This window comes from Megalops cyprinoides, chromosome 23 (genome assembly GCF_013368585.1).
Source record: "Megalops cyprinoides isolate fMegCyp1 chromosome 23, fMegCyp1.pri, whole genome shotgun sequence".
Classification (NCBI taxonomy): Eukaryota; Metazoa; Chordata; class Actinopteri; order Elopiformes; family Megalopidae; genus Megalops; species Megalops cyprinoides.
In genome coordinates this window covers 24274096-24287825 of record NC_050605.1, presented here as the reverse complement: position 1 = coordinate 24287825, position 13730 = coordinate 24274096, and the positions used below count along the sequence as shown (strand labels likewise).

Sequence of the window (13730 nt, the reverse complement as noted above, 5' to 3'; positions counted from 1 at the left end):
TTTAGTTTCAGGTTGCCAGGTTGGATGGCATAGCTTTAAACAAAATGGAACTTTAGACTAGTGTAGGAGAGCCATGTGTTTCAGACAATAGAAAGAAGACCAACATGCATAATTTAATGCAAGTGTGTGTGTGTGTGTGTGTGTGTGTGTGTGTGCATGTCCACACATCCATGTGTGCTTATGTGAGAAAGAGGGATAAAGTTTTAATGAAAAATATTTCTCCCTTGTGCATTGAACAGTGTCAGTATTTACAAGAAAGCATCCTACTGTCTGCCTTAGACAATGTAGCACATGAATGGCCTCTCCCATGGGACAACATCCATGCAAATTCTATTTTTAATTTTGCTTTATTTATCCTTTATTTCAACAGGAGATGCCACTGAGATATGAAATCTCTCCTGCAGGAGAGACCTGGCCAAGAAGGAAGTTCACAAACAAAGCTGCAGACAAAACAACATGATTTAGAGCTTCAGAAAATCACAAATGTAGAAACAACACCATCTAAAACTTAAATGGTACGGTACAGAAAATCACAGGCTGAAAATGAGGCATGTTATGTCACGGTCATATTTCTGTGATTGCTTTTAACTTCTAAAACATAACTGTATCTTAAAAATTGTTTTGTGATTCTGAAATCTTCCAAAGAGATGATATCCTCAAATTCAAAAGAAAGCAGACCTTGTCAGAACAGCTTGGCACCTCATGAACTTTCCCTCTCGGCAAGTGAACCTGTAGAATACGTTTGCATATTCAGTGACAGGTAGAGTTACAGTAGGTGATGAGTGAACCTGCCACCCTGACTCCAGAGACACTCGGAGCTCCTGAGTGTCGGGGATAATATATGTTCATTTCTTCAGCGGGTGACCAAACAGGCTGAACGAGTACATAACAAGCTGCTTTCCATGAACCCAGAGGCTTCCTACTTAGGGCCAGTGTGTTCAGTCAAGAACAAAATGCACCTACAGTGTCTATCAGCACAGCTACAGCCCAGCAAGTGGGGTGTTCTTATGCAGTACCGATGGGGTGCTCTGTGCAGTACCGATGGTGATTATGTTAGATGGGTTATATTTTACAGGAAGAACTGGAACACAAACTCGTACTGTTCATAAAGAAGAGAATTCCTTTAAGCGTCTGTGTTTTCTACACCTGGTCTTGGCTGCATTTCAAACGCATTACGCTAGTGTTCATTTCATCCGAGCTCCAGCGTATTCTAGTGGTTCTTTTTCAATGACTCAACGTAGCCTTAGGCTGAGGGCCAGGGCTGGGAAACATCGCTGAAAAAATCGTATCTTTTGTAAGCTAAAGATAAATCAGATTTGATCGGCTGCTCCTTCCGCACTAGGACGACCAATGACCTCACAAATCACCAGCTACATGACCAGTGTTGGGTTTGAGGAAACAGTTCCTCAAGCTCACGAGGAAATGTCAAAATTAATGGCAGAACACGGCTCCCTTACCAATGCTTCATCACCCACACCTCTTACTGCCTTCAGTTTCAGATGTCTTCTCTGAAAACCCTACACATACTCGATTTTAACAACATCCTTTGCGGTTTGTGATTTAATACACAAAGCAGTCGTGACATACTGACACCGTTTGGCTTCATCGTTTTCGCCGTTAAATGGACGACGCATTTGTTTGCAGGAGCACAGCACGCGACGCTCAGCCAGGTGTTGCCCCGGTGACGGTGGGGTTTGGGCCCTCGCTGGCAGAAACGCGCGCGCGCTGTAATCCCCTGGAATCTCCGGGTGCATTGTGTGAAGCTCCGGCCGGAGAATGCGCTCCTCTGTTCGCAATGTTTCGGTTTTGCTTCGCTGTCACGGTCTGTTGTGGCAGCTTTTCAGCCTTGTACAAAGAGCCTGCTGTTTATCTGCGCGTTCGAAAACCCAGGCATGCTTTACATATGTTTGAGATATGAATCTAAACGGACGCGCAAGTGAGGGCGGCAAACCCTAAAGCCCAGCTGCGCTTTACTTCGCTTTGTCCTGAGTCTGCTGCCGTCCACTGCGGCCAGCGGGGAGAGAATTCAGAGATCAGAACTATTCCAATAGACCACTTGCACTGTAACATTTTCAATTCAAGTATTTAGGTTCAATACGCTTCCAGCTACTAAACTAAATCACGAACTTCCATACTGACAGAGTATTAACTCGCGTTAATGAGGTGCATCCCTGTCACGGAATCTAACGTGCCATTTTCTTTACAGCGCGCACTCTCCACGGACACGCACGAAGCCAAAGCTTTAAATGGATGTCTAAGTATGAACGGCCACCTATGACGTATTTCTTTTTTGTACACTCTAATGCACAGACATCTAAATGCTACCCATTCAAAAAATATCCCATAAAGATATCTAGGAATGCTATCCGATTTAAACTAAACATTCAAAATCATACCCAGACCGTCAATATCATTACACTGCGTGTTCAGTTAATTTTAATTACAATTCATTCATTCATTCATTGCAGTGGCTGAGCTGTGAGGAGATGATGGCGAGCGTGACCTGAGCGCGTGTTGACTCTGCCCCACGCCGCGCGGCTGTGCGCACGGGGCGTGGGCCTTTTGCTGCGGTCCGGCTGCCGCGAGCGCCACTGAGCACAGCTCGCGCCGTGCCGAGAGGGAGCTGGAAATGGGCTTCGAGAGGGAGAAATCGGAGACGCGGGTCATCATGGGCGAAGATGAGTTCAACAGATCTATCGACCCCATTCTCGTCAAGAAGGGGAACGTCTACACCCCGGCTCCGGACAGAGATCCGCATGATATAAACGAGCACTTAAAGGTAAAAGGACAGAGCCAATCTGACCGGTGACGCCGCGGTGTGCAAGAGTAAATTGTCGAAGCTGCTTAGTATGTTTACAATTTTGGCTTTACACAATGAATGGTCGTTTTACGTATAGTTTCATTGAAACATTCTCTTTTTTAACGTTATTATTAGTTGTGTGTACGGCAGATGAAAAGTAATGTATCGTTTATGTCCAGAAAGCTCAACCAGGTGAACGTAAATGAGTTCGAACATGTGCGTGGGGAATGCGTGTGCTATTTTTCATAGACGCAGCGGATATTTTTTTAAAAAAACATTTCGCTGAGTTTCATTTTATACTTGTTGTGAGTCTGATGTGTTTTTGTTGCAGTTTTTCGATGTGTTGACTTTACTCAGGTGCTGTCTCGTTGGCAGGTTGGTTTTGAGGATGTCATCGGAGAGCCGAGCACCACGCACAGTTTTGACAGAGTGTGGATCGGAAGTCACGCCGTGTTCGAGCTGGTTAAGTTCGTCTTCTACCGGCTGCTGACCACGCTGCTCGCGATCCCGCTGTCGTTCGTAGCCGGAATTCTCTTCGCGGTCCTCAGCTGCATACATATTTGGTATGAACATGCCATCCTGTTATTTCAGTCTGCACAAGAATTCATGTTTTTCACAGACTCGTTCGGTACCTATTTACTTTGGCTGCTTGCTCGCAATTACTCAGACAGACCCGGGAGATTGGCTTTGGCACAACTTTGTTAGAGTCAACTGTGTAAACAGTTTTTTAAAGAAATGCGTACACAGTATGCGGAAGATAACATCTCCAAGATAACATCTCCAAAATTATCTCCAGATAATTTTGTCAACATAAATAGACTTTGTGGGTATTTCCAATAGTATCAAATTACATTTATGAAAAGTCTTTTCCCAAATTAAAGAGGTTAATTTTCTTAAGACACATTGTTTCATACTGATACAGAGCTGTACCTCCAGGGTAGCGCAGGTGCATAGGTCCAGGTGTGTCCACGTGTGTCCAGCTGCAAAATGCATATAGTGTGAGCTTTACCCATGATTCCAGGCTGAAGGGCACCAGGTGGGCAGTGGGGAGAGAGGTAGAGTCATGGCTTGGGAACTGGGCTGGTAACCATGGTTATAAAGTCAAACGCCAGACGTGCCACTCCTGTGTAACCCCCTGACATGATCCTTAGGTTAATATTAATCTGCATTAACCACCAACACGTAAATCAATAGTCAATAAGGTGGCTGTGGTGCAGAAACATTCAGATTAAAATGTGAGTATTTTTCAGAGCACACGGAGGAATGTGGTGTTCCTTTAACAGTGGAAAAGCAAACGCTGTGTGCTCAATTCCTGTCGGATTGTTAGCATTCTCCTCTGACTGACAGCAGCATGCTTTTCACAGAGTCCGTGTGTGAAGGAGGGGACTTCTCTCTGTGGGGCAGATAAGAGCAACAGAGTAGAACTGAAGTGGAATTCCATTAGATAATTTCAACAAATACATTCAATACATTTGTTATCTTACCAACCTTGAACTGTGCGGTGTTTCAGATTGTTAGTTTCCCGTGCAGTGTGCTTAGATACCACAGAGTATCCTTGAAATAGCCAGTGTGTCCTACATTTTACTTTTATATTTATTCATTCAGGAGACGCTCTAATCCAGAGTGACTTAGAAAAAGCGGACTCAATACGGATAGGCACGTAGCTGTATTAGCACTGAATCAGTGTCCTGCTGGATGTTGGTTGATGTTACTCGGGTTGGATGGGTCTGTTTGTGAGGTTGTCCTGCTGGATGTGGTTGATGTTACTCGGGTTGGATGGGTCTGTTTGTGAGGTTGTCCTGCTGGATGTGGTTGATGTTACTCAGGTTAGCTCACTCTGTTTGTCAGGGTTGTGATGCCGGCAGTGCAAAGCTGCATGATGGCCCTGCCCTCAGTCCAAACCATCTGGAGGAGTCTGACGGACACCTTCATCGCCCCGCTCTTCCTCAGCATGGGCAGGTGTCTGTCCGCCATCAGCGTCAAAACCACGCACACCTGAGTCTCCCGCCACAAGGCACACAGACGACCAGAGACAGGAAGTTTGTGACCAGATCATTTCCTCTCGTTCCAGCGGTTTCAGACAGGAAAGATTCCATGCGGTTAGCCACACCTATTTATAGCAACATTATTTTGTAGCAGCTAGAGTCTGAGGTGCAATTTTTGTGCAATGCAATACTGAACAGCTTTTAATCTGTATAAATATATATTTTTGTATCTACGTGTGGTGGAGAAATGGGTTGTTGTGATTATTTGATATGAAGTGCTTTCTTAGTAGAATGTATATATGAGAGCTGAATGCTTCCATGCCTCTCACTCTCCACGGGGCCAGTGTAGGAGGTCCAAACCTTTCGCTGCTGTTGTGTTGAACCTGCAGTGCTTTAAAAAATACTATGGCATTGACTGTATTGACTGTATGTAGACAAAACTTAACATACAGAGTTTTAAACATGGTGTACAGCAGAGTTGTGTGCCAGCTCTGAGGTGAGTGACTGAAATGTAATTTAATAAACACAAGTTTCATTTAGGAAAGATTTGGGGTTTTGGTATATCTGAATATTTGATCTAATTTATTATGCATAATATTAACACTTGCTGTCTCTATCATAAAGAGTTAATATACTGTTTTTAATGAAAGATGTCCCTACCAAGTTTTATATTTTCTGTCAAACTAAACTTCTGAACAGCTCTCTTTATTATATTAGCATTGGCATAACTTTTAAATGTTTTTTTTATATATATCTATATGTTACTATTCAGCCTTTGTGATATGTAGTAAAAGTATGCAAACTGTCTGGTACATGGCTATAGGCCCAGAACTGGGCTCTTAGAAATATGTATTTATGTTTTTCTTTAGTACACTAACCTTAGAGTGCAGCTGAAAAATCATTCAGAAATACATTCCTTTTCATAAGAGGGGCTAAATGGATGTGTTTCCAGTACATATAAACCAGGTTAACTAATTTAACTGCAATCTGCAATCACATTTGACATGTTCCAAACATATTAAAGGAGATGAGGTCATTGGTTATTAAAGGGTAAGTTATTGTACACTGCAATCAGATGTAAACTCTCCTATCAGAAGGGGCATTGTAGTGGAGATGTACTGTATATTTTGACCTAATAATGAAAATATTGCCTAATCTGCAAAACCAAATAAAAGATTTAATTGTAAGTGATGGTGCCAGTGCGTTTCTGTCTGGAGATATTAGAAATGTAATGTATAAGAACTGCCGCAGCATATTAACTATATTATCAAGTAAATCTTGTCAAGTAAATGGTGCTATATTTAATATGGAATCATGGTTCATAAATTGGTGTCACAACGGCTCTCCATTAAGTACTGAATGTTGCATTACATTAGTTATTAACAATATTATGTAGCATGTATTCATGTGCTGGTTTGCAGCAGTTTTAATGGAACAGCATCTCTGAGACAGCAACCCTTTCATGCATGCACCAGTGCAGCGTATTTGAATGTTTCTTCACTATCCCTGACCTGATCTGCAGGCCTGCACCTTGGTAAATAGTGCTTTGCAAGCCCTCAGGATCCCCTGTGCTGGTGTCTCAGCCCTGCTGGGGTTCACTGTGGCACTGAATGGCTACTGTATGTGTGTGTAGATAGATAGTGTGTGCCTTTTCCCCAAAGGCCTGAAATTCTCTGCATCAGCCGATGTTTGCATGTTTAAGTTTCCAAAGAAAAGTGAGATATTCAAGGAATAAACATTACATGCTTTCAATACAGTAAAACATGGATAAAAATATATAGGAAGATTCCTCTGTGCAGTAATGCAATGTTAAATGCATTAAAGGTCCTACATGGTTGAAATAGTACATGGCTGAAAAGTAAGGAAAATAGATGCAAAAATTAGGAACTTGTACAATCAAACAAGCAGAAATGGATTACATGATCTAAAGCAGTGAATTCCTTCCTTGAAATTAAAGGAGGAGTTTGTGGTTATGGCATCAAATCTGAGTGTGAAATTCTTCTATTGAAAAAGAAGATCTGAAGTGCTGGTGAAGATCAATTGCACAAAAAGGCCAAATAACCTTCAGTCTGGATTTTAAATGGCCACACTTTTAAGTGTCTTTCTATAGAACACTGTGTTTCACAATCGGCCTGCAAGGAGAGGGCATCGTAAACAATACAAAGGCAACGATTTTATCTAAAATGAATTAATAGTAACTAATTCAACATTGCAACTGACACTTATGCCCAGTAGTTTGCCTTCCTTTGGTTCAGACCCATTTGCCACAATGCTCCGTCTCTGTCTCCGGACTGCAATAATCCTCAGTTTGCTGTCAGCCGGGGTGTGGCTGTCTGAGTTGGTAGTGAGATGAGGTTTAGTCAGGGGCTTTATTTGCATGTAAGTTTTGCATGAATATTTTTGAATTTTAGAAACCCTTAGACATCTATATCACTATTTGTGCATGGATATCAGAATTGTCCTACACTGAGATGACAAGGTTTTAATTGTGTGTCTAATCAGTAATTCTGCTTCCTGTCAAACCACATTGCAGGACAGGAGAACTGTGCAGAATCAAATCCACCCCAGATGAAATACAGTAATAGAGTTGGCTAAGGTTGAGTAGCAACATACTCTGGACTACCTATTCAGGCAATGGATAATCAACCTTCAGTAATGAGCTGTGATCATGCTAAACGTCTGGCAAACAAGCTGAACTCGCAGGTGTCTGACTTTCACTCCAATATAGGAGCAAAAAAGTTCACCTGAGGTCCTGATTGGATGGGAATCACCTGTTTACTAAAGTCTGCAGCTTGAACCCTTTCCTACACCGCCTGAAGGCACACCCACAAACTACTGCCTTCATTTAACGTGTAATTTAATTGTTCAAATTCACTTAACCCCCAAGGCTGCGAGTTTGAAAGTGACAACGCCTATGCATGCATCCATTTGCCCATTTTCTGCCGGCTGAAACGAGCTGCGTCCTTAGGTTTCAGAATGCAGGCGTGATCAGAACACTTACCTCATAAAAACAAGAAGTGTAGACCTAGTTTTTCAGAAAGTTTTACCTTCACTGTAAATGTAACTGGGCGTGCCTATATTTATATGTTACGTCAACTGTCACTGTCAAGTTTTTAATTCCCCAAAATAATAAATTCCCAAATGAAAAACAACTGCGCAGGCAGTATCAGGGCTGAAAAATAAACCTCGGGTATGAATGAAAAATTGCAAAGATGCCCTGACTATGGAGCCGACACCGGAATGCAAACAGACCAGCGCGTCCACACCCTCATTATTGACTGAACGCGCCGACAGACCCCGGAAAGGTGGGTTAACTTACAAACTACAGGAAAACTAGGCCCATTTGAAAGAAGAGACTTTTATTCTACATAAGATCCATGAAAAGGTGTTTCCATAAGATTTCGCTTTATAATATTTTTCTCAAGCTCTGAATTTGTGAATGGCATTTTCGCGTCCCTGGTCGCATAGCTACCGAGAGGCTCACGCGCAGGTATGTCGGCGACGCTGGTCACACTGCACTCACGAGACTGATGTTCAGCTGCAGGTAAATATTACGCCAGATTTTGCTGCCAGTTCTCCTACTCTGCCCTTGAGCGCTTGGAATGTGTCGCGCCTCCCAGTTTAAGTGCGTGCTTCCTCTAAGTTATTGTATTGCCTCGACACGCTAATCAGATCGCACTCGGCTTTCAGGACACCATGACTGGAGGAGCCTCGGACGAAGGCGCAGAGGTAGGCTGTCAGCTTCGCATGGGGTTTAACCGGCGCTGTGAGAAAGCGATGGCCTTACAGAGACCTATACCTGCTTTCAGACAGGCATTTTCTGCACATGCGGTGCTAGATGCATTGCAGGGGCGTGTAACACTCTTCATCACGAGAGGTGAGGAAGACAGCTGGGCGTTTTAAGAGCTAGGGAGTGCGCACTTGCGGACAAAATTGTCAAAGTTTATTTTTCTGATACATTAAGCTGAACATCAGTCATCAGAAAGCACTAATTTATGGTGCATACAGTAACGTATGTGTTTAATCCCATATGCTGTATAGAAATGACACACGCGTGTATATTCACTTTGTGTGCATGTATTAATGTATCTTAACTTTATATTCTACAGCTCGTAAGCCCTGTTTTGTTATTTTACTTGATTGTTGCGCTCGGTGTTATACGAAAGCTATCCCGGGGTTCGGGAGGACACGGTTCCCCCAGAGCGGATAAAGTTCCATGTGCGCGCGCGAGGAGAGTGTAGTGATGACCCCTTGCGGCAGCAGGCCGGGCGCTGCTCCTGAGGGGTGTGGTGCTGCCCGTTTAAAACCATCCCAGTCTGGGACGGGCTGCGAACTCGTGCAGCGCTCCTCCAGCTGCTCGCGCTTAACCATTATTCTGCCTCTCTCTTCTTCTGTTGCTGTCCCCACCCAAAATCACAGGAATTTATTCACTCGCCATTCATTAGGAAACAAGGGAATATATACAAACCCAACAACAAAAGCATGGATAACGACAGTCTTAATGAGAAGACAATGCAAGATGTTCACACGAAAGAAATCGACCTAGTCAACCGGGACCCCAAGCGCTTAAATGAGGATGTTGTTAAGGTAAGTGAAACCCCACGTCTGTTTTATTATTTCAAGACCTTAGCATCGCAAAGCAAGGTGACTTGACATACTGAATTAACGTTCGCAGCACTTTTCTTGATGCATGCAACTTGAGTTCACGGTCGCAGCAAATTAGAAAAATACTTTGCACTATTACTGCACTTCTCATACATTGGCTGAGTGGAGCCCCGTGTGATTCACTGCGGGGTGCAACCGTTTTGCTCTCCAGTAATGTAGTTAACAAGGGCTGAACATTCAGATCACCTTACATTTTGGTAAAGCAGTCGTAGCCTTTAAAATACCTTAAAGACATCGTGGTTGCAACGTGTAGTATAATTTGGCCTAATTCAGTATAATTTATGTTTTGTTAACAGTAAAGTTATATTAGAGTCCCCTGTCACTTGTTGCCAGTAAAGCCCAAGTAGTTTGCCGTGGAATTACCCGACCGCGCTCACCGTGAACACGAGCGTTACGGATCTGCGAATGTGAATGAGGCGCGCGGGGTAAGGGCTCTCCACAGCGCTGCACCCTTCGTGCACCCATGCGCACAACACGCCGCACAGCCTGTACGCGCTCATATGACCAGCACATTACAATGGAAGAATGCGTTTCAAACAGGACAGCGACAGCGGAATGTCCTGTTTGCAGCCGTTGCACCCGCCCGTGCAGTTGCCTTCTGTGTACGTGTTTACCGTGTTGCCTGTTGTGGAGTAAGATGTGGCGAGATTTTGAATGTTCGGCTGCCCTCTCTGAAGTTAAGTGGATTTGAGAACAACGAGCACCAAAGTGGGCTTTTGGGGACATTAGAAGCCAGTTGCTTTAACAATGCAATATAGTATTACAGATGTCACTTATTTGGCATAAACGACAGAACAACAGTACGTGCCAAAAATAAGTACATCTGTAAACAAGCCTACAGCCACATAAGTCAGTAGTAGAAAGAAAATGTCAGCATTTACAAAATGAATTCTTTAATCCAGTTTTTTTTCTGTGCTCACCAAAAGAGAAGAACACAATGGTGCTGTTTAGATTTGGTGACGTCTACGTTACATTCATGTGAGTGTTTAAAACACTGGGCCGGGCAGGGAATGCCGTCTTGTGTGGGAATAGTTACGCGTTCTGTCAGCAGCAGAAGCCGCAGCTCTCGCTCTGCCGAGTGTTTGTTCTGTGAGGCTGACTTGGCGATCCGTAACCTTTGACCTGTACAGCAGGGGAAACGCCTTAGCACCTGGCTGAGAGTGTTACAGCGGGTCAGGGAGGGGTGGCTGTGCTGGCAGACACACAGGGTGAGCTGCAGAGCCGTGCCGTACAGAACCAGAGAGGCCTGTCCTTTCCCAGCATGCCACAGCTCGAGCACGCTCAGTCTGAGTCAGTCTCTCCTGGTGAACTCAGAACCCCCTTCATTTGTGCCTGTTTCTCCGGAATCTGCCCAGCACTTGTGTAGCTGAGTGCAACACAGGTCAGTACAGTGGCAGGAGACATTGCAGGCTGTGTGTGTAAATAAGCAAAAATCATCAGTTTATATCACACCTATATAAGCATCAAGGTTTTACTTATTCGCCTGGGTTAGAGGGCCCACAGTACTACTGTGAATTGCTGAAGCAGGTGATGACGCTCAGGGTCAATGACTATGCAACCTGTTTGTTCCAAGCACAGGTTCGTACCAGTAGGCCACACCCTTATCCACAGATATACGAGAAGAAAGGCATGTGGGTCGAAACATTAGCAGTGTGTTTTTTGCCCAACTTTTCTCCCCGTCTTCAGTCCTCAGTAACCACATCAATGGCTGTCATGAAATAAGAAACATTCCCCGTTACAAGATTCTTCCAGACGAGAGGGTTTTGTCTCTTAAACTGTACTATTTTAATAACATACTGCAGTCGGAGCTCTCTGGTCTGTATCTGAGTGTGAACAGTAGGAGGCATAAGAGCAGTATATGGCAACTCTGGAGGTCCATTGTCACTAACATACAGTCTTCAGACAGTAATCTGTCTGTAGCTGGGTGTCAATGAGGTATAGGGATCGTGAAACCGGTCTTTTAACTGGACGATTTGCATGTTCAAATCCCAGCTGTGGCAAATAAACAATGAAGAACACAACAAACAGCCCTTGGCTTTCTGGTTTCATGCCTGCAGCAGAGGGGTGGGCGGATCCACTCTGAGGATTGGTCTGAATGTGAGAGGGCGTGGCAGACCGAGTGCTTATGACTGAATGGAATGTTACCAGTGACATTCCACCTCTTAAGGAAGTGCTTGTGTTGCGTTCATCCGTGGTTCCAGAACAATAGAGATAGTGTGAGGTCTTTGGCACAGAGGAGGTACATTCAGATTTAGTCTAAATGAAGCACCAGTGCTGTGGTGCAGTAGCAGCATGAAGTCCAAGCTGAGGTGCTGATCTGTTTAAGTGACTCCCGAGGTTATCTGGAGGAGCATCACCACACAGAAGCAAAGCTTTGGGCTCCACTAAAGGTCCTGATAAGAGGAATATCATTGGAAAAATAAGTTTCATCACAGAGTGTCCTCTCGTTTGATGGGGTTCCAAGGTTTGTCAGAGCTGCAGAAAGCTCCCATTTCCAGTACAGCTTGTTCTGGAAACACCAGGTGTTCTGGGAAATGGGAAGGATGTGTGTGGCTGGCATGCCAGCAGGAAGGATGACATTTCCATCATCCGGTAGTAAAACACATGCCATTTTCTTCTGTGAAGCTGGCGATGTTTGTGAAAGACACTGTTTGTCAGAACCACCTCGAGGAACTGCCATGTGAGCTCTGTCACCTGAAGCTGCCATGGTGATGGGTGTCAGAAAAGCAGGTTACAGATAATCGGAGAAAGCGGTGGAACATCTGTGGTGATCCTCTGCGTGTTTACTCACAGAACGGGTCTCTGTAGCAGAGACAGCATCAGCTCTCACAGGTGATGTCAATACCTGGTGAGGTCCGCACGCTGTAAAGACGGAAAGGTTACTCCTGAGAGAGTTTTCTTACAGTGTTGGGTGGAGGAAGGGGCTCTGAACGCTGCCCCCTGCCCTGGCTTTGGGGAAGGGCGTGGTGGTTTCAGGGTGGAGAAGAAGGCAGAGATTCTCTCTGCAGGTTCTGTTCTCATTCGGATCACTGCTGTTCTGATTCCACTGCCTGAGTGGAACCACATAACATAAACCTTAATAAACACGTAACTACAAAAACTAAGTTTGAGTTTTTAAAATAACTTTGTTTGAAGATGTATGAATGGTAACGGATTGTAAGCATTAAGTGAACATGAAATAAACTTCCTGTTTGGGCTGTTGGTACAATGACAACACCTCATTTCATCTCTCTGCAAATACCAGGGTTAGAAAACCTGACATTCATTAAAAACAACAAGCTTGAACATGCAAGAAGTCTGTTTAAATAATTTTGAAATTACATCTCGTCATTTGAGAGCTAGGGAGCCATACTTAATAGGAAGCGATGGATTTGAAGAATGATAGTGTAAACAAGTAACAGTTTGAAGGGGTCATTGTGGAAGTGAGCCACATTTACTCAGGTTGTAAAAAGTTGTACTAACAGCTCCTCTCCTCTGCCCCTCCTCCCTTCCCTCGCGCTTTGGCTCGGCCCCCAGGTGGACTTCGAGGACGTGATCGCGGAGCCGGCCGGCACCTACAGCTTTGACGGCGTGTGGAAGGCCAGCTTCACCACCTTCACCGTGACCAAGTACTGGTGCTACCGGCTGCTGACGGCACTGGTGGGCATCCCACTGGCGCTGGTCTGGGGAATCTTCTTCGCCATCCTCTCCTTCATACACATCTGGGCAGTGGTGCCGTGCGTGAAGAGCTACCTGATCGAGATCCAGTGTGTCAGCCGGGTCTTCTCCATCTGCGTGCACACCTTCTGTGACCCCTTCTTTGAGGCCATGGGCAAGTGCCTCAGCAGCATCCGAGTGAGCGTGACCAAGGAGGTGTAGAGGGCGGGGTCAGGGGGTGGCAGCAGAGGAAATTCGTAAACCCATCCAGAGAGACATTTCCAGAGGGAGGGGACCAGCACTGGAAGGCTGTGCATCTCCTTCAGCACCAGCAGCAGACTGCTCACCATGGTTTCACAAACAGACGTTCAGGAAAAAAGAGTAAAAAACGGTCACGGCCTGCTCTCCTGCCCCCTGCCTCTTCTCCTCATTGCAGGACTGTTATGCTCTTTTATGGTCATGTCCCTTCCTGGGCGATTACTCTGTTACGTGTTCACTGCACTGCCCACGCTCCTGACTGCCACCGTCTGCTGCCCCGAGGGGCCCGCGCTTCCCCGGGGGGCCGCGCTGCCCTGGGGGGCCCTTCAGCTCTGGGGGTCCTGCTGTCTGCAGGGTCGCTGCACTCTCGCCTGCTGAGGGTTTGG

The 13730-nt window shown here is 45.0% G+C and overlaps 2 protein-coding genes across 2 annotated transcripts; both read left to right on the top strand.

Moving 5' to 3' along the window:
* The first annotated feature begins 2577 nt into the window (after positions 1-2577).
* Positions 2578-5360, top strand: cav2 (caveolin 2). Its single transcript, XM_036518266.1, has 3 exons — positions 2578-2779; positions 3176-3363; positions 4649-5360. Exons 1-3 carry the CDS (start codon positions 2630-2632, stop codon positions 4797-4799), a joined length of 489 nt encoding a protein of 162 aa, XP_036374159.1. The 5' UTR covers positions 2578-2629; the 3' UTR covers positions 4800-5360.
* Positions 5361-8453: 3093 nt separating this feature from the next.
* Positions 8454-13320, top strand: cav1 (caveolin 1). Its single transcript, XM_036518033.1, has 3 exons — positions 8454-8514; positions 9205-9372; positions 12967-13320. Exons 1-3 carry the CDS (start codon positions 8482-8484, stop codon positions 13306-13308), a joined length of 543 nt encoding a protein of 180 aa, XP_036373926.1. The 5' UTR covers positions 8454-8481; the 3' UTR covers positions 13309-13320.
* Positions 13321-13730: the final 410 nt, after the last annotated feature.

Coding starts and splice junctions, on each gene's coding strand:
- cav2 (XM_036518266.1), top strand. CDS start 2,630: ATGGGCTTCGAGAGGGAGAAATCGGAGACGCGGGTCATCATGGGCGAA. Junction 2,780..3,175: donor ATATAAACGAGCACTTAAAG/GTAAAAGGACAG, acceptor TCTCGTTGGCAG/GTTGGTTTTGAGGATGTCAT. Junction 3,364..4,648: donor CTCAGCTGCATACATATTTG/GTATGAACATGC, acceptor TCTGTTTGTCAG/GGTTGTGATGCCGGCAGTGC.
- cav1 (XM_036518033.1), top strand. CDS start 8,482: ATGACTGGAGGAGCCTCGGACGAAGGCGCAGAG. Junction 8,515..9,204: donor CCTCGGACGAAGGCGCAGAG/GTAGGCTGTCAG, acceptor CCAAAATCACAG/GAATTTATTCACTCGCCATT. Junction 9,373..12,966: donor TAAATGAGGATGTTGTTAAG/GTAAGTGAAACC, acceptor CTCGGCCCCCAG/GTGGACTTCGAGGACGTGAT.